The sequence below is a fragment of the Molossus molossus genome, unplaced genomic scaffold (genome assembly GCF_014108415.1).
Source record: "Molossus molossus isolate mMolMol1 unplaced genomic scaffold, mMolMol1.p scaffold_m16_p_14, whole genome shotgun sequence".
NCBI classification, from domain to species: Eukaryota; Metazoa; Chordata; class Mammalia; order Chiroptera; family Molossidae; genus Molossus; species Molossus molossus.
The window spans coordinates 7265417-7291321 of record NW_023425349.1 but is presented as its reverse complement, the minus strand read 5'-3'; the positions used below and the strand labels follow the sequence as shown (position 1 = coordinate 7291321).

Here is a 25905-nt window from a genome sequence, read left to right as displayed (position 1 = left end):
ATGGCTCCTAAAAAGAAGGCAAACAAGGGGGCCAAGGAGCCCGAACTCAAGAAGAAGAAAGGCGGCAAGAAGGATGTGAGCGTGCCTGTGGAAACGACGTTAGCCGAGGAGATCCGGGAGTTCTACCACATCCAGATCCGGGACCTGGAGGACAGGCTGGCCCGGTGGGTGGGGGCAGGGGCTGGTCCTGCTGGGTCAGAAGCTCTGCCCAGAGCTGGCCACTGTGCAGGCTCAGCTGGGGCTGGGGGGAGGGGGTCTCCAACTCCTGACCAAGCCACATTCCCTTGCCCGCTTTTCTTATTTTCAAACTAAGTTTCCTCTGTTATGATGCACTAGTTCAGTCTCAGGGTGGCCCTTAAAAGACAAAGCCCTTTGGCCTCGGCCGGTATGACTCAGCGGCTAAAGCATTGATTGGCCAGCACATGGAAGGGCATGGAAGGGTCTCAGGTTTGATTCCCGGTCAAGTAATGTACCTGGGTTGCAGGTTTGATCCCTGGCCCCAGTTGGCAACCAATTGATGTGTCTCACATTGATGTTTCTTTCTCACTCTCTCTCTCTCTCACCTCCCTCCCTCCCTCCCTTCCACTCTCTAAAAAAAAAAAATCAATGGAACCCTGGCCAGTTTGGTTCAGTGGTTAGAGTGTTGGCCCACGGACCATTGAGTCTCGGGTTCGATTCCGGTCAAGGGCACATACCTCGGTTGCAGTTCGTCCCTGGCCCTGGTCGGGGTCGTGCAGGAGGCAGCTAGTGGATCTCTCTCTCTCTCTCTCTCTCTCTCTCCCCCCCCCCTCCCTCCCACTCTATCTGAAGATAAATGGAAAAATATCCTCGGGTGAGGTTAAAAAAAAAGACAAACCCCACTGGTGATGAGTAGGCAGTGGTTCTTGGCCACATTTCAGGTGCAGCTGAAGCTGAGTCCTTCGTGTGCGCCAGGTGGGATCTGAGCTGGTGCTCACTGTGTCCTTGAAACAGAGCCATGAGGGGTCTCGGCGTCATCCTCATGGCATAGGTGGAGGGACCCAGGCTCAGGGAGGGGAAGTCATCTTCAGGAAGAAGCGGTGCCAGAAGGGAGCTCTGGCCCTACTCCCCTCCGCCAGCTGCTTCCTGGCTCCACAAAGCAAGTCATTCAGCTCCACACCCTGCAGCATCCTCCCTGGATGGAGTAGCCATTCAAAGGATGTTGGTAAATTATGAAGTTAAACATCTTTCCAGCCCTGGCCTGTTTGGCTCAGCAGTTAGCGTCGGCCCACAGACCAAAAGGTCGAGGGTTCGATTCCCAGTCAAGGGCATGTACTTGGATTGTATGTTCGATCACCGGCCACAGTTGGGGTCACGCGGAAGGCAGCCAGTCAGTGTGTCTCTCTGACATTGATGTTGTTGGGGTTTTTTCTCTCTCTCTCTCCCTCCCTCCCTCCCTTCCACTCTATCTAAAAAATCAATGGAAGAATATCCTTGGGTGAGGATTAAAAACAAAAAAACATCTTTCCAAATAACTTCTACCAATTATTCCATTGGAAACCAAAAGATCAATATGTGATATTCTTAAATTCACAAGCTTCCTTCAAACTGAGACACCGTGTTTAATACATTTAAAGAAAATGCATCTGGGAGACAGTTATTGGGTGTTTGCTGTTTGCCAAGCCCTGTGTCAGGCTGAAGGAGGTCAGGGGTCTGCCAAGTGGAGAAGACAGACACGCAGGTCTTAGCTGCCCAGTGGGACAAGGGCCAACCTATTGAAAGGCACCAAAGAGAGGGTCACAAATATGGCTCAGGGCCCATGAGGCTCCGCTGAGGAGGTGACACTCAGTGGCCGAAGGTAAGGGAGACAGCAGGGGCAAAGGCTTGGGACTGCAGGGCAGTGTTAGGGAGGGCATGGAGCTGGTGAGTGGCAGTAAGCTTTGTGGGTTGAGCCTCGACTTTGAGGTCAGATCGACTTGAGTTTAAGTTCTGGTTTTGTCACTTACTAACTAGGAGTTTTTTCACCCCTGTGAACCTCTGCTTCCTCTTCTGTAAAATGGGTATAATCATCATAGTACCCACTTCCTTATGGGTCATTGTGAGAATTCAATACACACCAAGTACCTGCTATGTACCAGGCATCATCCTAGGTGTTGGGGACACAGCTGTGAACACAAGAGACAAAGGCCTGCCCTCGTGGAACTTACGTTCTAATGATGTGAATGTAAAGCGCTGAGCAGACACTGGCTGTGGTCGTGAGCGTGGGTCGGGGGAGAAGAGGCTGGATTCTGACCACGAGGAACCTCGAGTGTCCCTCTGTAGGGGCGGGTCCTGCGGAGCGTGGCCCAGGTGCAGAGGCCTGGCTAGCCCAGACCCCTGGAGCTCTGCCCTGCCCTGGCCTCAGGTACCAGCGGAAGTGGGATGAGCTGGCCGTACAGGAGAAGCTGCTGCACCAGGAGTTTGACCAGCTGGCCAACAACAAAAAGGAGATCGTGGCCTTCCTGAAGCGCACGCTCAACCAGCGCGTGGATGAGATCGCCGAGCTCAATGAGCAGCTCCAAAGCCTGCAGCTGGCCAAGGAGATGGAGAAGGATGCCTTCGAGGCCCAGCTAGCCCAGGTGCGCCATGAGTTCCAGGAGACCAAGGACCAGCTCACCACGGAGAACATCATCATTGGTGAGGGGGCCGGGGGCTCCAGTCCTAGCTCCCCACTATCTCTGTGGCCTTGAGCAAGCACTGCTCTCTGACCCTGTTTTCCCACCTAGAAAATGGGGGTATTCATCTACCTTGATAACAGCGATGTGCTGCTTCCCACACATCATCTTCCATAACGGTCCCAGCAATCCTACAAGGCAGGAAATACCATCTCCCCCATTTGTAGGCAAGGTGAAGTGTCATGGCCAAGGTCACCAAGATGGCAAGGGCTGTTTGGAGGCTTAATGAGAGCATGAGTGCCTGGCCCAGAGGTGTGCAAGTTGAGTAGCTTTCATGAGTGGGAAGTGGAGGGGAGTGTCCAGGAAGGCTTCTCAGAGGAGGTGGAACCTGAACGAGTCCTGATGAGTGGAGGGGAACGGAGCTTTCCAGAGTAAGGCGCTAAAGGTAGCAGGACTGGGTGCAGGGGCAGGGGTCTGGCACTACTGGATCCAGAACCAGAGGGCAGGCAAGAGGAAGTGGGGAGGCAGGGGCGTCACTCCCGCCCCCCAGGCGGCCCCTCACCAGGCCTGTTCCTGCGCTGGGACAGGGGGGAAGCTGGCAGCCCTGGAGGAGTTCCGGCTGCAGAAAGAGGAGCTCACGGAGAAGTTCACGTTGCTGGAAGACCAGCTGCGGAAGCAGGAGAAAGAGTACACGGACTACGTGTACAACCTGGAGAAGAAGTCGGTGCTAGACCGGGACAGGTGGGCAGGCCGGGTGCTGGGAGACTTCATCTGCGGGGCCAGGCGCAGCCCCGCCCTCAGACCTGTTTGCCTGGGCTTCTACCTGGGGACACGCACTAGCCCGTCGGCCCCCACTCCGCGCTCCTCGGAATCCTGGCGGGTTTAAGGAGGGTGGGAGAAAAATCTTCGCACTCCCCAGTCCTCACAGTGGCATCAGTCCCCGAACTTCCTTTTGCCATGTTTTGTGACCTAAGTCATATTTATTTCATAAGTAATATATTGATTTCGTTCACAATTCCAAAGGTACAAAGGGTCTACAGTGAGAAGCCTCCTGCCCACAGCCCACCCCTCCTGGAGGGGTGACAGAGAGGTGGTCTGAGGCACTCTGGGGACCCCCACATAGGAAGGGGGTGCCTGAGGTCTGTGCCACTCTGCGGACCCCCTTTACTCCCACCCATCCTGACTAGAGTGAAGAAGGAGATCATTCAGCGTGTGAACCTGGTGGCCACTGAGTTCCGCAAGATGGCCACCAGCCAGATGTGGGACACAACGAAGCGGGCCATCCTGGAGAACAACACGGTGACCCTGCAGCTGTCCAAGATCTCCCAGCATGGCATGCAGCTGCTGCGGGAGAACGACCAGCTCAAGTGCGCCCAGGACAAGCTGTGCAAACAGCTGGATCTGCTGAGGACCACCAAGAAGGCCATGTCCAAGGACAGCAGAGGCCACCACAAGGTGTGCCTGCCAGGCCCTCATCGCAGGGTGTCTGACACCTACAGCAGGAAGAAACCCTGGAGGCCCTGCCCTGAGGGCAAACACAGCCTGGCAAGGAACACCCCCCCCCACCCCCACCCCCCCCCCACCCCCCCCCCCGGCCTGGAGCCAAGGCCTGAGGGAGGCAGCTGTGAGGGGAAGGGCCTCCTTGTGGGGACTCCAGGGTACTGGCCCCAGTTCGTTTCTCTTTACTTGGTTTGTTGAAGTGGAACCCACTCCTGGAGAGCTGGGGGCTCCACCCAGCTGCTGTCCAGAGATGTGACCTCTTTGTACAATGGGGCGAGCCCTGGCCGAGTCCAGAGCTGAGGGAGTGGGGCTGGCTGAGGGCTCAGGCTGGGTCCAAGGCATGGCCACCTGCCCGCGCCCGCAGGTCATCCTCATGCTGACGGAGAAGTGCCTGGAGCAGAAGCAGGGCAGAGTGGAGGCGGAGCAGCTGTACCTCCTGCTGAGCCAGATGGAGAAGACCATCTCACGGCTGCAGAAGGGCAAGGAGACACTGAGGTGTGGCTCACAGCGGGGAGCAGTGGGAGCAGGCCAGAGCCTGGCTCCTATGGCCACATGACACAGGCCAGTGACTCCCCTCTCCAAAGGGGCCTGTCAAACGGGCTGAAGCCTGAGGCTGGATGAGGGTCCTTGTGGGCTAAAGAGCAATGGCAAGCCCATCGCCCTGGAGCAGGGAGGTGGCTGACTCCTCTGGTCCCGGGACCAGGAGCCAGAGGGACCACCTGAACCTACAGCTGAAGCAGCAGCAGGCCGAGATGCAGCAGCTACAGCAGAAGCTGGCCGAAGAGCAAAAGTTTCGGGCAAGCCTGATAATGGCCCTGGCCCAGGCCACCACCTTCCTACAGAACATTCTGCAGGTGACTAGTCGTGGGTGGAAGTGAGGGGTGGGGAGAGGGGGCCAAGGACAAACTTCTAGGAGATATCGGCCACACGTTGAAGGCCAAGCCAGGGCCAGATGCCCCAACTTTCCCGAGACTCCTGGCAAGTCTTTTTCTGATTCTGCAATTCAAAGATCTCTTCAAGATCTTTTTTTTTTTAATATTTTTTCATTGATCTTTTTTTAGAGAGAGGAAGGTAGACAGAGATAGAAACATCAATGTGAGAAACACTGGTCAGCTGCCTCCTCCACGCCCCCTACTGGGGATCGAGCCTACAACCCAGGCATGTGCCCTGACCAGGAATCGAACCAGGACCTCAGTCCATGGGACAACACTCAACCCAGTGAGCCACACCAGCTAGGCTCCCTTCAAGCTCTTTAAAAAAAAAAAAAAAATTTCTTTATTGATTTTAAAGAGAGGGGGAAAGATAGATAGAAACAGCGATGAGAGAGAACATCGATTGGCCGCCTCCTGCATGCCCTCCACTGGGGATTGGGCCCACAACCTGGGCATGTGCCCTGAGAATCAAATCAGTGACCTGTTGGTTTATGGGTCGATGCTCAACCACCGAGCCACACCAGCCGAGCGTCCCTTCAAGCTCTTAAAGCAACTGGGTAGAGTCCTCCTTTGAGGCCCTGGAAGGCCTTGGGCCTCAGTCTTCCCGTTTGGAAAATGGGTATTTTACCACAGCCAGGGAACCCTTTTTGAAAACCCGCACTGGGGTTGGAGTTTCCCAGGGGTGGGTATTGGGGCCACCATGAACCTGATCCCCATGACCCGTCCCAGCCCTACCAGCAGATACAACCAGAGGAAAAGGACAGCAACTTTGAGGTAGTGTTCCATGGGGAGCTCAAGGAGATGCTGCAGCAGCTGCTGGTCATGCTCACCTCAGCCATGGTCCTGAGCCCCCAGAGGCTTATGACTCCAAGCCGGGAGACTCAGCCCCGTGGCCCCAAGGAGAGGTGAGTGACCTTGTGTGACCTCAGAAGCAGCTATGGGACTTGTCCAAGGGCTGTCCTCAGTGACCTTTGGGCAGAATTTGGGCTCCCCGAAGCTTCCTGAACCTCAGCCTCATCTGTGAAATGGAAGTGATGACACTGGCCTCCTCCCCGCAGCCAGTCCCGCAGCCAGCCATTCAAGCCTGGGTCTCTGCTGCAACAGCTGTCCAGCATCACACCCTACCAGCCGGGAGACCTGGGCCTGGTACCTCGACGGGCCCACATCCCACCCAACCCCGAGGACCTCAGGCTGCTCTCAACTTCTACCCGTATGAGAATATTCCATGCACACAGCAGCTCTGAGGTGAGAATGCCTGGTCCCAATGACAGCAAGATGACAGCCTGCCCTGGGTGCAGCCACACTGCAGCTGTGTGGCCTCGGGGATATGGCTGGACCTCTCTTCGCATCCACCTCCCCATCTGGGAAATGGACTGAAGAAAGGTGTGGCAAGGCCTCAGTGGGCTAAGGCATGCCCACACAGCCCTGGGGGTGGGGCTTGCTGGTCACTGTGGACCCGTTGGGCCCCTCCATCGCAGGCAGGGGGAGGGGAGGAACCCCCTGAGGAGGCCTCAGCTTCCAAGCAGGCATCTTTAATCTTACAGATCCATACCTCTGGTTCTCCAAAAAAGTTCAAAAAGTTAAGTCTTCCTGAAGTTTCGACACTTTCCAAGTAAGACACAGAGAGAAGACAAACCCCCATCCCAAAAATGGACCGATACGGCCACAGCCCCCCCTTTAATCCATAGAAGGCCTGGAGCAGCTCAGAGAAGTTATATAAAAAGTGAATACCACAGGTTGGCGTGGCACCTCTGTGGACGTGGCTGGGTGTGTGGGCATGGCAGCTGGGCAGGCAGCCGCGTCCACTGGTGTCAGGTGCCTGACAAGGACCCCTGGCTTCGCCCACGGATGTGGTCCAGGAGCAGGTCTGTGGCACGCTCCAGCAAAGGAGGCAGCAGCTCCTGCTCTGCGGGGGAGAAGCAGCCCAGCACGTGTGCCTGGACGGCATCAGGGTGCGTCGGGCGCCCGATGCCCACCCGCAGCCGTGGCATTGCCTGTGGAGGAGCAGAGAGGTCCAGGCAGTTTTGGTGAGGAGTGCTGGGGCCCCATGCCCAACCACCCAATCCAGAGCAGGACAGAGGGGCAGACTCACACTGGAGTTGAGGCAGCTAATGCAGGAACGAACTCCATTGTGGCCCCTTCAAGGGATACAGGAGGCAGTCAGTGCTTCCCTGAGTCAACACCCTCCCCCCTCCCAGCCCAGGTTGGGGTCAGAGCACCCCTACCCCACTCCAATTGGGAAGCCAACTTCCCTACCCAACCAGACTGGCTCAGAGCCTCACCTGGCACTTCCCCCCAGCTTCAGAGCCAGTTTCCCCAGGGGCTTGTCCAGCTCATCATGCACCAGGTAGACCTCCTCCGCCGTCAGCCCGAACAGCTCCGCTTTAACAGGGAAACGGCCGCCCTGGTTACTGCTGATCTGCGTTTTCCCAACTCACAGCTCCCATAAGAAGGGGAGCCATTAACCCCAGTTCACATGGAAAGAAACTGAGGCTCTCACAATACCGGAGGCCATACGGCAACTGGACTCAACAGGCACCTGGAGAAGAACCCGTTGCCAAGTCCAGAATCCCCTCTGGCACCTACGGCCTCCGGGCCGGCCAACCCTTGGTGCCCTCAACTCACCGGCCAGGGCCACGCTGCGTCCGTTGACATTCATGAGCCGCCGCGGCCGGAGCAGAACAAGCTGGGCATCCCCGAGTGAGGCCAGGGCGAGGTCGGCGGCGCAGCGACGGTCGCGGGACCAGCTCTCCGCCACACCCAGGCGCCGCGCCAGGTGCCCCAGCACCGCCATGCCCACGCTGTGCCGCGTGCCGGGCAGGCCAGGGTTCCCCAGGCCGGCCACCTGCGGGCGGCACCAGGGAAACTGAGGCCCGGCAACTCTCTCAATGCCTCCTGAAACCAACCCAAAGTAGAAGGGTAACGGAGAGCGGGAACGGAGTGGGGAAGGGGCGAGGAGGGGACGCAGAAATCCTGGAGCCTCCAGAGGCCGTGGAGACGGGCGCCCCGCAGGCTGGGCAGGCAGGGCGCCACAGGGCGGGAGCGGCGCTCTGAAAGTCTGGAGCCCGCCGGAATATCGGACCCTCTTCCAGATTTTAAAAAAACGGAGACAAGGCATTTGGGGGGCCCAGAAGACAGTGGCAAAACTGGAGTAAGGCCCCTGGAGGCCCTACGTCGCCCCCCTCACTCCACTCACCAGCCACCGCTTCCCTGGGGGCCGGGGTCCCGAAACGCACCGGCTCATGGCCCGACTCAGCCACAGCCGCGCGCGACAGAGGCCTGGCGGCGGCATGCTGCTCCCATTCACGGCCCCGCCCCGCCCCGCCCCTGACGTCAGGGGCCCCTCGGCCAATCGTGGTCGACATCTGCCGCCAGCGTCCAATCAAGGGCGGGCCACGGGGCCCCATGCTTCTGAGGGGCGGAAGTAGCCGGGTGGTGGCAGAGTCTGCGCGCCCCCGCGCATTCCGTGGAGCAGCGTCACCGCGCCCGGGGCTGTTTGTTGTAAGAGTCGCAGAGCCTTTGCTTGGGAGGAGAGAGCCTTGTTTTGGTCCCCAAAGTGGTCCTGCCTCGCTGGGGAAACCCGGCGAGTCCTTCCCACGTTGTAACTTCAGCCTCCCCAGCTAATGAAAGTTTGCTACCCCTTTTCTGGCTCAAACGGCCCTTGGAATCGGAGGCGTGGTCAGAGGGGCGGGGCCTTGGGCGGCGTGGAGATGATGCCTAGCAACGTCCGGGGTGCGGGCGGCGCCGGAGCCAACTCAGTCCCACCGGTCTTCCTGGAAGGGACCTCATGACAGACTCCAGCGAGGTGCGGGAGAAGGCTAACACGAAGGCAGAGGGGCGGGAGGGAAGAGACCAGGCTGAATTCGCACGAAAGGTTTTAATTAAGTACCGGAGAGGCAGGAGCGGTTGTGCAATTCAGGAACAGAGGACTTGGGAGGAGTGGCCAGTGGGGAGGTCGGAGGAGTAGCTGATGCTGGGTATGAGGGTCACAAAGATTATGCAAGAATCTGCAGGCCCCTGGAGCCTGAAGCTTGGGGCAGGGCTTGACCTGAAGACATTAGTTTTGAGTGTCAGTAACAGGAGGTGAGCGCTGAGGGGGACCAAGAGGAGAACAGAGGGTAGTGTGAGCATGAGAATCTTGACCGCTGACCTTGACCATAGGAGAGGGAGAGAGGCAGGACTAGAGAGAGGTTAAAATATTCCTAAGGGGAATGGGGCTGGAAATGCCACCAGACCCCAGATTTTGCCTCCAACCAGACCTCATTTCCACCCCTCCTCCCTCCTGTAAAATACCTGACAAGAGTGTATAAGTGGGGTGGGGGTCATCTCTGAGGCCTGCTCCAACTTGCTGTCCATTGGTTCTAGGATGCTCCAAAGCTTGGCCCGCGTCCCTCACAGCACATCCCAAAGCCACAGGGGACCCCACTCCCAAAGAAGATCCTACAGCGCATCTTTGGGACCAGCCAGGCGTTCCGGAGCTTTGATGAAATAAGACCAACGGTCACTGGGTTAACAGTTCCCCTCAAAGTCAGGGAGTAGTGAGTGTCTATCTTGTCCCAAGGTCCCTGGTTTTTATTCTGCACAGTCACTGACATGCTATGCAGCTTAGGGCCAGTCGCTCTCAGCTCCCTGGGCTTCAGTGAACTCAACTGTGTAAGAGGGCACTAATGCCTCAGTGGACAAAAGGCTGCTGGCCTGGATGAGCTTCAAGAATCTCTGTCTATCCCTCTTGTCTCTCCACCCAAGTGCCTCCCACCCACTCACTCACAAGCCCCAGCTGTATGCCCTGGGTTGGTCAAAGTCAGAGCCAGTCCCTCTGCCTTTGTCCCCTGTCCCCACAGCTACTACCGAGGATATGAGTGCTTGGAGCAAGAAGACTGGGAGTTGGCTGTGCTGTTCTTCTCCCGTGCCCTCCACCTGGACTCCCAGCTGGTAAGGGGGTTTGGTTGGGCACACACAGTCTCTGGCACACACTTCCCTCTCTGTTGTGCCTGCTAGGTCCCTGCCTTCAGGACCACCAAGTCCCCCTGGTAACTGAGCATCAGTCCTCAGGGTGGACTGTGGGGAGGGGACAGCAGCCTGGGTCTCCTCTCCCTCAGGTAGACTTCTATGCCTTAAGAGCCGAAGCCTACATCCAGCTCTGTGACTTCTCCTCGGCCATCCAGAACCTGCGAAGGGCCTACGCCTTCCAGCCAGAGAACACCACGTTCCTGAAGCGGCTCACCTTGGTGCTTTACCTGCAGGTGCCTGGGGCTGCCCCAGGGACACACAGGCGCCGCCTCACGCCCAGGCCCGCTTCATCTCCCTCCAGCTATGGGGGCTTTCCTTGCTCCTGGGACTAGTTCTGACTCCCTGGAGACTTCCTTGTCCCTGTGTCTGTGTCCCCACCTGCTGCCCCTCTTATGACCTCTCCCCCCTCCCAAGTAGGCTTACCACCAGAGCTGGCTAAAGTTTTGTAACATTATCTAATAGAACTTTCTGCAATAATGACAATGATCTACTCAGCACTGTCCAGTCTGGCAGCCATTAGCCACATGGACTGTTGAGCCCTTGAAATGTGGCAAGTATGACTGAGGAACTAATTTTTATTTATTATTATTTTTTAGACATTCTCACCCAAGGATATTTCTCCATTTATCTTCAGATAGAGTGGGAGGGAGGGAGAGAAGGAGAGAGACAGAGACAGGACAGAGAGAGAGAGAGACAGACATATCGATTGATTGCCTCCCACACGATCCCAACCAGGGCCGGGGATTGAACCACAACCGAGGTAGGTGCCCATGACTGTAATCGAACTTGTGACTCTTTGGTCCACGGGCTGATGCTCTAACCGCTGAGCCAAACCAGCCAGGGCAGGAACTAATTTTTAAATTGCATTTCATTTTAACATAATGTATATAGCCACATGAAGTGGATGGCTATTATATTGGACAGTACAGACCTAGAATCTAGAGGCTCTAAGCATTAAAAAGGTAATACCAGCCCCATTTGCAATTAAAAATATATGCATATTAAATCATAAATACCAACAAAATCCTGATTTTTTTTCCTTTTTGACAACTTTGATATCTTTGTTTTTAATGTCAGTAATTACTCAATTCTTGAAACATTTGGGGTACCCAAACCAAATCCTTAATCTGTCTGTTGGTGTCCCGAGTCCAGTACTGACACTTCCTGTGTGACCTTGGGGAAGTTACTTCACCTCTCATCTAAAAGGGAGGTGCTAATACCAGTGAGATAGCAAGTTCAGGTTCTTTTTTTTTTTTTAATGCTCACCCGAGGACATTTTTGATATTTTGTTCAGGTAGAGTGGGAGGGAGAGAGAGAGAGAGAAACATCGATGTGACAGGGACACATCGAGTGGTCGCCACCCACACGTCCCAACCAGGGCCGGGGACAAACTGCAACTGAGGTACGTGTCCTTAACGGGAACCGAACCCGGGTCTCACCAGACCACAGGCCAACGCTCTAACCGCTGAGCCAAACCGGCCATGGCAAGTTCAGGTTCTTAATGCAGGGCTTGGCACACGAGCCCTGGTCTAGGCTGGAGCCTGTAACTGTTGACTCTGCTGTTCTTGTCTACCTCCCAGATTTCCTTTATTTCTCTCTGTTCCTGTGTCTCTGTATTGCTGTCTGTCTCTGCCATCTGGGTATTTCTCACTGTCTCTTGCTGTCTCTCCCTAGCTCTGTATCTCTCTCCATCTCTGTGTCTCTGACTCCTAAAGTGTCTCCAGACCTAGAGAGCTCTGACTCTGTCTCGTCTCTCTCCCCTTTCACCCCAATGTTGCCTACCCCATCTCACGAGTGCTGCTGGGCCGGGGATGCAAGCAAAAGTGACTGCGCCTTGCGTCCCCAGGGCCAGTGCCTGTTTGAGCAGCATGCCTATCTGGATGCCCTGAATGTCTTCTCGCAAGCGTTTGAGCTCCAGCCCGATAAACCCTGCTTCCGTTACCGATGGTGAGTATCCTATTTGTGTCCTTACTGGCCCTGGTTCCCCAGCAGCCCCTTCCCATCCCTCTAGCATGGCAATTTTCAACTGGTATGCCATAGGAAGTTCTAAACCATGCAATACCTGACTAGTCAGGAGCACTGACCTCTTTTCCCTTAGACTGTCAAATAAAAAAATGATAACAGCCAACGCAATAGCCTTCCAGTGTGAATGAATCAAAATTATACCTGTTTTTATTCGTGTCAGATTGGCAGAAAAGATTTCTTGGTGTGCCGCAGAGCTGTAGTGATTAGCTTGTGTGCCATGAACTGAAAGTTTGCACAGCTCTGCTCCAGCAGACTGCACCTTTGCCCTTTGTCCTCAGCATGGCCTGTCTCCTGGCCCTCCAAAGACATCACGACTGCCTCCTACTTGTCACCAAGGAGGTGAAGCATGGCACGACCAATGCCGATATCCACATCTTCCGGGCCAGGCTCTATAACTTCCTCCAGAAGGTAGAACAGGGACTGTGGGCAGGGGGTGGCCCTACCCCCAGCACATCCCAACATTATAGGAGGCTGCTAGGCCATCAGCCAGCCCACAAGCCACATCTCCACAGTGCAGTGGGGGCACTGTCCTCTCTGGGCAGAGACCCCACCTGGCACTGACCATCCAGCTGCCCAGTCAGGTATTGTTCCATTGTCACTCAGCCCTGGCTCTGTGCCAGGCTTGCACTGGCCCCTGGAAACCACAAGGTAAGAGACCTGTGCCATCACTGCCATCACAGAGCTCATAGCCCAGGGGAGACGCCCCTAAGTGGATACTTAGGTGAAGAATGAGTTCCTGAGAATGCTATCAGAGATCCAGTAGATAAAGTGGCCCTTCCTCATTTCTTCCTTCCTTTTCTATTTGTCTCAGAAAACATTTACTAAGCACCCTCAGCTGGTGCACTCCCTAGGCTGGGCATGGGGACAGACAGTACAGGGAACAGCTTAGGGGCAAGGGAGACTTGGGATCACAAGGGGGGGTGGGGCTTTAGGTATGTGAGGGCATTGAGCAGGGCCTCTTGAACTCAGGTCCACTCTGACTTCTTCTTGGGGACAGTAGGAACCTCAAAAGGGTGTTCCCTGGGGCAGTGCACTTTAGAAAGATCCTCTGGCTGCCAGAGGAAGTGTGGGTTAGAGGGGTAAGTCTGGAGGCCAGGAGCCTGGAGAGGAGGCTATGTGCCATCCGGCAGAAGAGGAGGGAGCCACAGGGAGGATGGAAGTCAGGACCAGAGACTGACTGCGAGAGTGCAAGAGGGAAGGAAGTATCCAGAACAATGGCTGATGTTCCAGCTTGGCCCAGTGCCTGGGATCTGGGACACTCAGGAGGGGAAGGAACTGGGGGTGGGGTGGGGGGGTGGGGATCAAGTGGGGATTCATCTCAGTTCACCAGGTAGGGCATCCTGGAGGTGGTTAGAAACATGAGCCTCCCTATACTGGGTGCTTGGCTTCTGTGTTCAACAGTGAGTCAGTGGGAGAGTCTCCTTCAAAGGTAAGAAACTAGTAATTATTGATAATTATGGTTGACTTGGGATTTTAGCCACTCCCGCCACTTCAGTTCTTGCAATGTACATGCTAAGCACTTTACTCATGTCTTTCTTTTTTTTTAATTTGAGAGAGGGAGAGAGAGAAACATTGATTTGTTGTTCTACTTATTTATGCATTCATTGGTTGTTTCTTGCGTGTGCCCCGACTGGGGATCGAACCTGCAACCTTGGCATATTGGGACTACACTCTAATCAACTGAGCTACCCAGCCAGGGCCTACTCATGTTTATCTTAAAGGCTCACAATAACTGTTTCAGTAGGTACAACCCCTTGTCCTCTTTTCACAGATGAGGATACAAGTCCAGAGGGTCTGGGTGACTTGCTCAGGGTCACACAGTCAGCTCTCAGTGGTGCTGCCTTTGAACCCAAGTCTGCCTACTTCCAAACCCTACCCCTAGCCTTTCCTGTCTTTCCTCTCAACTTCTTGGTGTACACACTCTGCCCTGCTCCCCCTTCAACCAATTACCCTATAGGATATGGGGTATTTGCTAAACTGTTTGTTTGTTTGTTTGTTTGTTTTTATCCTCACCCGAGGACATTTTTTGATATTTTGTTCAGATAGAGTGAGAGGGAGAGAGAGAGAGAGAGAGACATCGACGTGAAAGCGCCACATCGAGTGGCCGCCACCCACACGACCCAACCAGGGCTGGGGACAAACTGCAACCAAGGTACGTGCCCTTAGCGGGAACCGAACCAGGGTCTCTCCAGACCTCAGGCCGACGCTCTAACCACTGAGCCAAACCGGCCAGGGCATGCTAAACTGTTTGTTGACTGACAGACCTGCTCATCCAGTGGAAGGTTTTGCCTGGGGATGTTTTCTGCTCATGTCCAGTCCTGAATCTGTTCTTGGTCAGAGTTATCTTGGGCTTAAAGATTAAGGGAGTCAGGGAAGAAAGGATAGGAAAGACATGACAGTCACGATCGGGAGGACACACCCTCCCCACTTCCAGTGAGCCTCACAGAAGTCCTCCAAGGAGGCAGTCCTCCTCCGAATCCGTAGCAGAACCACCAGGCTGACCCGGCTCATCTGAGGTCACATCTGGAAAGGGGTCAGCAGGGATGGGGCCTGGGATGGGATTTTCTCACAATGTTCTCTGCCTCCTTCAAGAGGCAGAACAGACAGAACAACAAAGTGGAGGCACTGAGGATGGGTGGCATGGTGCCAGCCTGCCCAGAGAAAGGCCTGCCTCCCCTCACTGGACAGGGTAGGGCTCAGTTTGGCCTGCGACCCTGATGCCATCCTTGGCCCCTGCAGCCCAACCTCTGCTATCAAGACCTGCACAGTGCCTTGCTGTTGGATCCCAAGCACCCACAGGCCAGGTCGCTGCTCAAGATCATGGTCAGCCAGGCCCAAAAGTCATATCAAGATGCCAGGATCCTAGCCGTGCAGGGAAAGCTGCTGCATGCACTGCAGTGTGTCAACTGTGCCATCGAGAACAACCCTCTAGACCCCAGACTCTTCCTCTTCAGGTACTGGGTGGGGAGGTGCCAGTCTTGGGTCCAGCTGTGTGGTCTCAGGAGGGCCTACATAGGTAGGCCTTGGTGTCCTCCATCTAACCTCTACTAGTCTTTCCCTACTCCCCACTGGGATCAAGGCATCATGGGAGGTGTCTCTGCAGGGAACGGCAGCCTCAGTTAACAGAAGGATCCTGGACTCCCAGGCCTGCTGAGCAGTTCACGCTGGGAGGTTCAGCCCGGCTCAGTGGACAAGGCTTGGGTGTGAATCTGACCTGGACAAGGGCTTACCACATGATTTAGGACCATATAACTTCCTTGAGCCTGTATTTTCCCATATGAACAGCGGGGGTGAAACATCAGTCCGTGTGGAGAGGTTGGCATGTAGCTGGCTCCCAAAAAGAAAGAGGGAAGCTATTTTTAAGAAAAATAAAATTACTAGTGACTAGCAGGTTATCTGAGTGGCAATCCAGACCCCACAGGCCAAACCTATTGAGGGTTGAGGGAGCCTCGACTCCCACCCCCACGGGTCAAAAGGCCCGGAAAGGGCAGCAGCTTGCCCAGCGACCCCCAGTCAATGGTGGTGCTTTGGCCCTCATGTCCCTTCCCATAGGGGCACCATGTACCGACGGCTCCGGGAGTTTGATGCCGCTGTGGAGGACTTCCTGAAGGCGCTGGACATGATGACGGAGCACCAGGAGGACATGATGCGGCAGGCGCAGCGCCAGCTCCTGCTGACCTACAACGACTTCGCTGTGCACTGCTACACGCATGGCGCCTACCAGGAGAGCGTGCTGCTGCTCAACAAGGCCCTCAAGGACGAGCAGCAGGAGAAAGGCCTCTACATCAACCGCGGCGGTGAGCGCCCCGGACGGAGGGAGGAGCGAGGAGGGAAAGAGGATGTAGGGAGCCCAGTGTCCCGTGCACAGACTCCGGCAGACGTTGCCTTGGAGAAACTGGCTGCAGTCTGTCTGAGCTCCGCTCAGGAATCAGGCAGCTGCGAAAAGGTGCGCAGAGGCTCGAAAAGGTGCGCAGAGGCTCGGGACGCCTCTGCGGGCTCCCGCGACCGCCCACTGGTGTACCAGCCCCTCGTTTCAGGCTCTGCCCTCTGGGGGGTGGAGAAGGCTGAGCGAGGCTCCTGGACGCTGGGGTTGGGGGCCCACTCAGCCCCCGCCTCCGGCCCGGGCCCCAGATTGCTTCTTCCAGCTGGGCCACCTGACCTTTGCCGAGGCGGACTACCTGGAGGCGCTGGCGCTGAGTCCGCACGACGAGGGCGCCAACCTGCGCATGGGCCTGCTGCAGGAGAGGATGGGTTACCGCGAGCACCGCAGCAAGTGCGCTTGGGCTGGGGCGGGGCCGGGGCGGGGCCAGGTGCTGGGGGCGGGGCCGGGGCCGGGGCACCTGCTGGGATCCTTAGACCAAGATGATTCCGCTGTCTCAAGTTATGTCTCCTACATATAGATTTTATTTTCCAAGTTTTTGCTAAAAATTCACTTTTTTTCAATTATGGTTAACTGTGCTTTTTATAGAAAACATAAGTATTCAGTAATTTATAACTCAGAACATCAAAGTTCCTTCTAATAGCTACCTCCCAACACCACCCCGCCCCCATAAATTTGGTAAAGATTCCTCCATATTGCTTCCTATACATGTATTAACAATTATCATCATTTTACAAAAGTAAGATCATGCTTGCCCAGACGGTGTGGCTCAGTGGCTGGGCATCATCCCATGTACTAAGAGGTTGCCAGTTCCATTCTGGTCAGGGCACATGCCTGGGTTGCTGGCTCAAACCCCCATAGGGGGGCTGTGGGAGGCAGCCATGGATGTTTCTCTCTCACCGATGTTTCTACCTCTCTCCCTCTCCCTTCTTCTCTCTCTGAAAATCAATATATATATATATATATATATATATATATATATATATATATTTGTATCCCCACGTTCATAGCAACACTATTTACAATAGCTAAGATCTGGAAATAGCCCAAATGTCCATTAGCAGACGAATGGATAAAAAAGCTGTGGTACATATACACAGTGGAGTACTATGCAGCTGTAAGAAAGATCTCTTATCCTTTGAGACGACATGAAGGGACCTGGAAAGTATTATCCTAAGCAAAACAAGCAAAACAGAGAAAGACAAGTATTATATGATCTCACTTATTTGTGGAATATAATGAACATAACAGTCTGAGGAATGGGGTAGTCCCAGAGACGTGGAAGTGGGGTACAGACTGACAATCCCCAGAACAAGGGGTGGTGGGGGAGAGATAAACCACAGAACTTATGTGCATATATGCATTAACAATGGACATGGACAACAAAGCTGGGGACAGGACTACCAGGGCGGAGGGGGAATCAGGGGGGAGGAGAAACATCTGTAACAAAAATAAATTAATTAAAAATAAATAAATATGAAAAAATATTTTTTGAAATTTTTTCTTTATTTATTTTATTATTAAAATTTTTTTCTTTTTATTGATTTTAGAGAGGAAGGAAGGAAGGGAGAGGGAGAGAGAGACAGAAACATCAATGAGAGAGAACATCAGTTGGCCACCTCCTGCATGTCCCCCACTGGGGATTGGACCCACAACCTGGGCATGTGCCCTGACCAGGAATTGAACTAGTGACCTTTTGGTGCATGGGTCAACACTCAACCACTGAGCCACACCAGCCAGGCAAAACATAATTTTTAAAAAGAAGTAAGTAAGATCATGCTAAATTATGCTTTTTTAAACTTCCCATGGTGTTACATATGGGACTACAGTTGGCCCTCGTTTATCACGGTCAATCAGTTCCAGACTCTACCGCAATAAATGAATTTCTGCGAAGTAGGGTTCTTTATTTACTATACAGTCATCCCTCGCCACTTCGCTATATTTGAAAAAACTGCGATGGAGTGAAGCTGCACGAAAGTCGAAGCACGAAGTGGCAAGGAACGACTGTATCTCATTCTCTTTTTACTGCTTGCATAGTATTTCATTCTATAGAGGGACCATAGAGGAATGTCTTTTATTTACTTATCCATTTTACTGTTGGTAAGAATTTAGGCTGCTTTCAGTTATTTGACTATAAATAATGCAGTAATAAGCACCAGACATATATTTTCATGCGCTTATACCGGTACCACTAGAGTTAGATCGCCAGAAGCTAAATTGTCTGGTTAAAGAGTGAAAATTTATCATTTTAAATAATATCCAAATATTCTCCAAAAACAGTGAACCAATATAAACTTCTCCCAGGGAAAGAGTCTTGATTTCTAGCCCATAAAAAAAGCTCTTTTGCACTTGACTTTGCATGTTTAAGTTGCTAGTGCAGTACAGCATCTTTTATGGGTTTATTGGCCATTATGGCTTGTCCAAATCTTTTGCCCATTTTGCTTTAAATTGCTCATTAAAAATATTTTTTGTTATAAGAGTTCTTTGTACCAATAACTCAATTAAAAACACACATTAAAATAGAGAGTTCTGCCCTGGCTGGTTTGGCTCAGTGGTTAGAGTGTCGGCCTGTGGTCCAGAGAGAACCAGGTTTGGTTCCTGCTAAGGGCGCGTACCTCGGTTGCAGTTTGTCCCTGGCCCTGGTTGGTCGTGCCGGTGGCAGCCACTCAATGTGTCCCTTTCATGTCAGTGTTTCTCTCTCTCTCTCTTCCTCTCTCTCCCTCCCATTCTGTCTGAACAAAAAATGGAAAAATGTCCTCAGGTGAGGATAAAAAAAAAAGAGAGAGTTCTTTGTAGGTTAGGAAACTTAACTTATCACCTGCCCTTATGTAGCAAAACCTCTCCTATTTATTGCTTTCCTTTGTGGTGTGTGTGTAATTTTTTGATTTGGAAGAGAGAGAAATATCAATTTTTGTTGTTCCACTTATTTTCTTCTTCTTCTTTTTTTTTTCTTTTTCTTTTTTTGTACGTGCCCCTAGTGGGAACTGAATCCGGGACTCTCTGGTCCACAGGCCAATGCTCCAACCACTGAGCCAAACCGGCCAGGGCTGTTCCACTTATTGATGCATTCATTGGTTGATTCTTGCATGTGCCCTGACCAGGGATGGAACCCACCTTGGCACAGGGAGACAATGCTCTAATCGACTGAGCTACTCAGCCAGGACTCTCTTATGGTGTTTTTGCTACTCAGTAACTTAGGATTTAATCACAGTCAAAAACATTTTTTTATTTTTTGCCCTGGCCGGTTTGGCTCAGCGGTTAGAGCATCGGCCTGCGGTCCGGAGGGACCCGGGTTCGGTTCTCGCTAAGGGCACATACCTCGGTTGCAGTTTGTCCCTGGACCTGGTTGGTTGTGCGGGTGGCAGCCACTCGATGTGTCCCTTTCGCATCGATGTTTCTCTCTCTCTCTCTTCCTCTCTTTCCCTCCCGCTCTATCTGAACAAAAAATGGAAAAATGTCCTCAGGTGAGGATGATAAAAAAAAAACAAAAAAAAAACATTTTTTTATTTTTAGCTTCTGGGTGCATGACATTCTAGGAAAGGCCTTCCATAATCCAAGATTTAAAAAATGTCCACTTATGTTGGGGTTTTATACTAGTGTTTGAGTGTTGAGCCCATCAAAGAGCAGAGCTGGTAGGAGGAGGGCACAGGGGCTGCCGGAGCAGAGACCAGCCTGGTTTTACCCAGACTCCCCAGGGGGCCCAGAAGCTGCTCTTTCTCCCCAGGGGACCTAGCTCACTGCGCCGGGGGCCCACTATCTTGCAGGCAGTTCAGTAAGGCGGAGAGCCACTTCTCGATGGCCATCCAGCACACTCCCGAGAGGGCGCAGTGCTACGTGCATCGTGCCAAGAGCCGGCAGCTCATGCAGAACATTTTTGGGGCTCGCCAGGACATTGCAACTGCCCTGCTCCTTGACCCTAAGCAACCGAAGGTGAGTTCCTGCTGGAGGCCAGGAGGGTGGACTGCAGAATCCATACCCCTGGCCACCTAAAGATACTCCCTGTTCTTAAAAGAAACTTGGTTTTGTGGCGACTAGTAAGAGCTGCTAATGCCAGAGCATTTACTGTGTTCCAGGCACTGTGCTAACCACGTCCACTCACATCACTCTGTCTAATCCTCTTCCGCATCCTACGAGACAGGCTATGTTATCACCCTCCAATTTACAGACGAAGAGGGTAGGGCTCAGAGAAGCCAGTTTCCTTGCCCCAGGTCACACAGCTTAGACATTAGACCCTGATCTGTTTGACTCCAGAACCCTTGGCTAGACTCACCCCATCAGTGTTTCCTCTCTGAACAATTCCTTTCTCGTGGTCTCCTCACAGTTCTGGGGCAAAAGGGTTCAGCCCTTTGAAAACAGTTTGTCAACTCTTCCCTCTCCAGCCCTGCGAAGGTCTCTGCAAGGGCAGGGCAGCACCACACCACCGCCCCTGCCCTGACCACACCTGGCTCTGTCGCCCCTTTTCCTGGCAGCTGCTCCCGCTGATGACCAACCTCTTCCCGGACATGTCAGTGGAGGAGGTGCTTGGCAGCCAGGTGGCCCACCTGGCCAGGCTGCAGCTGAGTCAGGTGATGAAAAGCAAGCTGCAGAAGAGCATGTCTCAAGGCATCATAGGGTAAGCTCCTTGCGCAGGGGCCACAGACCAGGAGTGGGAATGGGTGGGCTCAAGGCCCCTCTGGCCCTGGCTGCCTCCTCAGGCCTCTCTCCAGTCCTGGGGATGCAGGGTGGCTCGCGGTGACTTACCTAGTGCTCTGGGGCCGTGGCTGGCAGGCAGCTCTGGAAGCAGGAACTGGAGCGCCAGAAGGCCCAGGGCCTGCAGCTCTCATGGGAGGAGGAACCGCCTTTGTGTGAGACCTCCGAGAAGCCAGACTCCACTCCCCAGACCCTGGAGGCAGAGCCAAAACCCCCACAGGAGGCCACGGGTGCCAAGGAAGAGGTGAGTGGGCCACGTGCCAGGCCTGGGGCCCTGGAGGTCCGGGTGGAGGGCACTCCAAGCCAGGGCTGAGGGGTGTAGGTGGGGAGAGTCTGGCTCCCAGGCCTGGCTCTGCCACCACTTGGCTGTCTGATTTGGGCTGGGGACCTCTTGCTTGAGATGATGGTCCCAGTAAGTGGTACCCCTGAGGGAGTGCACGTGAGGACAAGGGCCCCTCACCAAGGCCTTCTCAAACCTCGCCCACACTCACCCTCATGAACGCTGCTGGGTGCGCTGGCCACTCGTGCAAGGGTCTCCTTAATCCTCAAATTTATTCTAAAAACTTTTATTGAGTATAACATAGGAAAGTACACACATCATAAATGAACTGTTCGATGAATTTTTACAAACTGAATACACCCATGACATCATTACCCAGATCAAGGAAAAACACTCCCAGCTCCCCAGCAGCTCCTTCTTGCCCCGCCTCAGCCCAGCCCACCCCACAGGCCGTCCTGACGGCTGACACGGAAGAGGGGCGCGCCTGGGTGTCCTGGTCTCTGCTCCCTTCACTAAACGGCATGTGTGAGGTGCACCCAGGCTGGCTGCTCGTTCTCACTGCCATGGAGAATTCCATGCCAGCCCCAACTTATTTACCCACCTACTGCTGTGGGACAGCATGCAAATTAGTGTTCCAAGGAAACTATGCAGTTGAAGTAAATGGGCTACCAGCATCCCTGGCCATAGACGAGAGAGGCTGGCTCACCATTCTTCTTAGTCACATAGAGTACAAAAAGAAAAAACTTTGGTCTGTGTGCCCCAGAAGTCTCCAGGGGCTCCCTCCTTCAGGGAGCTGGGAGCTGGCACCTGTGCCTCAGTGCTGGGAGCTGGGTGCTGGGAGCTGGGAGCTGGGAGCTGACACCTGTGCCTCAGTGCTGGGAGCTGGGTGCTGGGAGCTGACACATGTGCCTCAGTGCTGGGAGCTGGGTGCTGGGAGCTGACACCTGTGCCTCAGTGCTGGGAGCTGGGAGCTGACACATGTGCCTCAGTGCTGGGAGCTGGGTGCTGGGAGCTGGGAGCTGACACATGTGCCTCAGTGCTGGGAGCTGGGTGCTGGGAGCTGACACCTGTGCCTCAGTGCTGGGAGCTGGGTGCTGGGAGCTGGGAGTTGCCACATGTGCCTCAGTGCTGGGTGCTGGGAGCTGGGTGCTGCGTGCTGGGTGCTGGGTGCTCGGAGCTGACACCTGTGCCTCAGTGCTGGAAGCTGGGTGCTGCGTGCTGGAGCTGGGTGCCTGCGTGCTCGGAGCTGGGTGCTGGGTGCTAGGAGCTGGGTACTGGATAGTGCTGGGAGCTGGGAGCTGACACAGGTGCCTCAGTGCTGGGAGCTGCGTGCTGGGAGCTGACATCTGTGCCTCGTGCTGGGAGCTGGGAGCTGACGACACCTGTGCCTCAGTGCTGGGAGCTGGGTGCTGGGAGCTGGACACCGTGCCTCGTGCTGGGAGCTGGGAGCTGACACTGGGTGCTCGTGCTGGAGCTGGGAGCTGGCACCTGTACCTCAGTGCTGGGAGCTGGGTGCTGGGAGCTGGGAGCTGGGAGCTGACACCTGTGCCTCAGTGCTGGGAGCTGGGAGCTGGGAGCTGACACCTGTGCCTCAGTGCTGGGAGCTGGGTGCTGGGAGCTGGGAGCTGGGAGCTGACACCTGTGCCTCAGTGCTGGGAGCTGGGTGCTGGGAGCTGGGAGCTGGGAGCTGACACATGTGCCTCAGTGCTGGGAGCTGGGTGCTGGGAGCTGGGAGCTGTAAGCTGGGAGCTGACACCTGTGCCTCAGTGCTGAGAGCTGGGTGCTGGGAGCTGGGAGCTGGGAGCTGACACATGTGCCTCCGTGCTGGGAGCTGGGTGCTGGGAGCTGACACCTGTGCCTCAGTGCTGGGAGCTGGGAGCTGACACATGTGCCTCAGTGCTGGGAGCTGGGAGCTGGCACCTGTGCCTCAGTGCTGGGAGCTGGGTGCTGGGAGCTGGGAGCTGGGAGCTGACACATGTGCCTCAGTGCTGGGAGCTGGGTGCTGGGAGCTGGGTGCTCGGAGCTGACACCTGTGCCTCAGTGCTGGGAACTGGGTGCTGGGAGCTGGGTGCTGGGAACTAGGAGCTGGGAGCTGGGTGCTGGGAGTTGCCACATGTGCCTCAGTGCTGGGTGCTCGGAGCTGGGTGCTGTGTGCTGGGAGCTGGGTGCTGGGTGCTGGGAGCTGGGTGCTCGGAGCTGACACCTGTGCCTCAGTGCTGGGAGCTGGGTGCTGCGTGCTGGGAGCTGGGTGCTGCGTGCTCGGAGCTGGGTGCTGGGAGCTGCGTGCTGGGAGCTGCGTGCTGGGAGCTGCGTGCTGGGAGCTGCGTGCTGGGAGCTGGGTGCTGGGAGCTGCGTGCTCGGAGCTGACACCTGTGCCTCAGTGCTGGGAGCTGGGTGCTGGGAGCTGGGTGCTTGGTGCTGAGAACTAGGAGCTGGGTGCTGGGAGCTGGGAGCTGCCACATGTGCCTCAGTGCTGGGTGCTGGGAGCTGGGTGCTGCATGCTGGGTGCTGGGTGCTCGGAGCTGACACCTGTGCCTCAGTGCTGGGTGCTGGGAGCTGGGTGCTGCGTGCTGGGTGCTGGGTGCTCGGAGCTGACACCTGTGCCTCAGTGCTGGGAGCTGGGTGCTGCGTGCTGGGAGCTGGGTGCTGCGTGCTGGGAGCTGGGTGCTGGGTGCTGGGTGCTGGGAGCTGCGTGCTGGGAGCTGCGTGCTGGGAGCTGGGTGCTGGGTGCTGGGAGCTGGGTGCTGCGTGCTGGGAGCTGGGTGCTGGGAGCTAGCGCCTGTGCCTCCATTAGTGCTCCGCACCTCTGCCCGTCCCCTCCATCCACAGCTTCTCTCCTGGGCTGAGTGCCTTGGGCAGGCCGCTGAGGTGCTCAGAGCCTAGGTTCCCTGGTCCAGAAAATGGTCTTAGCAGTAGTGTCCTCCCAGGTGTGCGGGGAGGATAAACTGGGGTAAGACATGTAAAGCATGGAGACATTCCTCAATTCCTCACTGGCCACTCCCCAGGGTACAGCACTCTGTAGTTTTCAGGAGCCTGTCCCATACTTTCAATTTACATTTGCAGATGGGGAAACTGAGGCCCATGCAGCCTCTTGAACACTGCCTTGCTCACAGCAGCATGCTGTCTAGGCTGGCCACTCCCCTTCCTGTCCAGTCTTAGCCTTTCTATATCCCACCCGGCCCTCACCTGGGACCCCTGAGAAACTCTAAGCTCAAAGGAAGAGTCACTGAACCCCGCGCCTGCTGGTCGGGCTTCCTGCAGCCTGACCGCCCAGCCTGTCTCTTGCCTAGGAGAAGCCGGAGCCTGCTCTTAGCAAGGTGAGGTCCCTGTCCGCCAGCTACTTCGAGCAGACCTCTTCAGGCTCCGTCCTGGGCTGTAAGTCCCGGTGTTCCTTCCAGGCCCGAGTGAGCCAAGGCCGCAGGGTGGGCAGAGCCGGGGCTCAGAGACTGCCTGGCCGGTGTGAACGTGGGCTCTGCTGCTCCTAGCTGTGACGAAGGCAGGAGCCTAATCCCAACTTCGCGGGGCGTGCTGAGCCCACGGGAGGTGATGCCCACGGCCCGGGGGGCTTTCACTGTGGGCACATCAGTCCCGCCTGCTCCCACCTCACTCCCCCTCAGGCCCCCTTGCCCTCCCTGAAATAAACCCACAAACCCTGTGCATGTCCAAGGGGCTTTGCCCCTAATTCTGCCAGGTACCAGCATGGAAGGGACAAAAGTCCAACACCAGGAACCGGCCCTCAGTCCCGAGGCAGGTGTGAGCAGTCCAGGGCAGGGACAGAAACACGGCGGCCAGCCTGTCCTTCTACTCAGTGCAGTTCACCATCGAGTCCCAGGGCTGAGCTCCGGCACATGCTGGTCACAGGCGTGAATGGCCCAGCCCCTGCCCCTGGGAGCTCTTGGTCCTGAAGGGAAGGACGCACACCGGTAGACAGACAACCAGCACAGTGCAGATGGACACTGGAGGGCTGGGGGTGTTTTGAGCCCCCTTTGGGGGTCAGATAGGGCTTCCAGGACCTGGAGGAGGAGCAGGGCTTAGTCACGTGTGGGAGGGTGGAGCAGGGCGCGCTGCAGCTGTTGGCTGTGGCCGGAGCGCAGAGGGCAAGGGGCAGCCAGCGCAGGGAAGCCAGGCCTAGGCAAGCAGGCCCTCAGTATCGCCCTTTGTCTTACAGCCTGGCCCACCTTCAGGGCTCGGGCTGCGGAGGGGGGCTGGGCCGGCGTGCTCCGGCAGGCCTTCCCCCAGCCATGCAAGGCCTCTGAGATGTAGGCAAGGGTGAGGCCTAGAAGCCTCCTTCCCCTGGAGCTGCCCAGGGAAGGGGGCTGATGGCTGCACCCCTCCCAGTCAGGACCCTGTCCACCTCGGAGACGGAGACGTCCATTACCTGGCAGTACAGGAGCAACTCGACCACCACCGGGACATTCTCTGATTCCTCACTGCTGAAGACTCTGTCCTCAGACTTGGGAACCAACAGGGAAGACCTAAGCCTGAGCCACAGGCCCAGAGAAACTCAGGTTTCCTGGGGCCAGAACCAGAAGTCCAGCAAGACGGAGACCATGCAGAGCGAGAGCCAGAGCCAGATGCCAAGCAATACCAAGGCCACCCGAGGCCCAAGGCAGAAGCCCGACAAGACCAAAACCACCCAGGTCTCAAAGCAGAGGCTCAGAAAGACCAAGGCTGCTCGTCGCCGGAGCCGGGGACCCAGCAAGGCCAAGGCCACCCGAGGCCGCAGCTGTGGACTGACCCGGAGTTCCAGCAAGACGATGACTGTCTATGACCCAAGTTGGAGCCCCGGCGACACTGAGGCCACCCAGGGCCAGGGCCAGAGGCCCAGCAACACTGAGGTTCCCCAGAGCTGGAGCCAGAGCACAAGCCCAGAGTTTAGCAATATCGATGTCACCCAGGACCTGAGCCAGACCTCCAGCCAAACCCAGGCTGCCCAGGCCCCCTCCCCTGGCAGCTACACTGTCCCCTGAGGTCCGC

The 25905-nt window shown here is 55.5% G+C and overlaps 3 protein-coding genes across 3 annotated transcripts; 2 read left to right on the top strand and 1 right to left on the bottom strand.

The window, feature by feature from the left end:
* CFAP157 (cilia and flagella associated protein 157) lies at positions 1-6660 on the top strand. Its single transcript, XM_036261704.1, has 9 exons — positions 1-164; positions 2363-2634; positions 3200-3353; positions 3800-4067; positions 4477-4607; positions 4816-4966; positions 5774-5949; positions 6103-6289; positions 6523-6660. The coding sequence occupies exons 1-9, from the start codon at positions 1-3 to the stop codon at positions 6658-6660; spliced, it is 1641 nt and encodes a 546-aa protein (XP_036117597.1).
* Positions 6661-6798: 138 nt separating this feature from the next.
* Positions 6799-8507, bottom strand: PTRH1 (peptidyl-tRNA hydrolase 1 homolog). The gene is given in 8 exon segments (XM_036261308.1): positions 6799-7038; positions 7137-7182; positions 7327-7426; positions 7670-7889; positions 8241-8360; positions 8362-8409; positions 8411-8447; positions 8449-8507. Coding segments are annotated over 8 exon segments (813 nt in total). The 3' UTR covers positions 6799-6855.
* Positions 8508-8831: 324 nt separating this feature from the next.
* TTC16 (tetratricopeptide repeat domain 16) lies at positions 8832-25898 on the top strand. The gene is made up of 14 exons (XM_036261579.1): positions 8832-8849; positions 9410-9582; positions 9886-9976; positions 10144-10287; positions 11901-12001; positions 12358-12487; positions 14819-15033; positions 15632-15876; positions 16211-16352; positions 19724-19889; positions 20429-20571; positions 20727-20892; positions 24219-24303; positions 25267-25898. The coding sequence occupies exons 1-14, from the start codon at positions 8832-8834 to the stop codon at positions 25896-25898; spliced, it is 2451 nt and encodes an 816-aa protein (XP_036117472.1).
* The last annotated feature ends 7 nt before the right edge of the window (positions 25899-25905 follow it).

What these genes read in the sequence shown, in the direction of transcription:
- CFAP157 (XM_036261704.1), top strand. Translation starts at nt 1, where the DNA reads ATGGCTCCTAAAAAGAAGGCAAACAAGGGGGCCAAGGAGCCCGAACTC. An exon ending in CACGGAGAACATCATCATTG is followed by an intron (nt 2,635 to 3,199) that starts GTGAGGGGGCCG and finishes GCGCTGGGACAG; the next exon opens with GGGGGAAGCTGGCAGCCCTG. An exon ending in ATGCACACAGCAGCTCTGAG is followed by an intron (nt 6,290 to 6,522) that starts GTGAGAATGCCT and finishes CCTCCATCGCAG; the next exon opens with GCAGGGGGAGGGGAGGAACC.
- TTC16 (XM_036261579.1), top strand. An exon ending in CCCAGACTCTTCCTCTTCAG is followed by an intron (nt 15,034 to 15,631) that starts GTACTGGGTGGG and finishes CCCTTCCCATAG; the next exon opens with GGGCACCATGTACCGACGGC. An exon ending in CCACGGGTGCCAAGGAAGAG is followed by an intron (nt 20,893 to 24,218) that starts GTGAGTGGGCCA and finishes TCTCTTGCCTAG; the next exon opens with GAGAAGCCGGAGCCTGCTCT.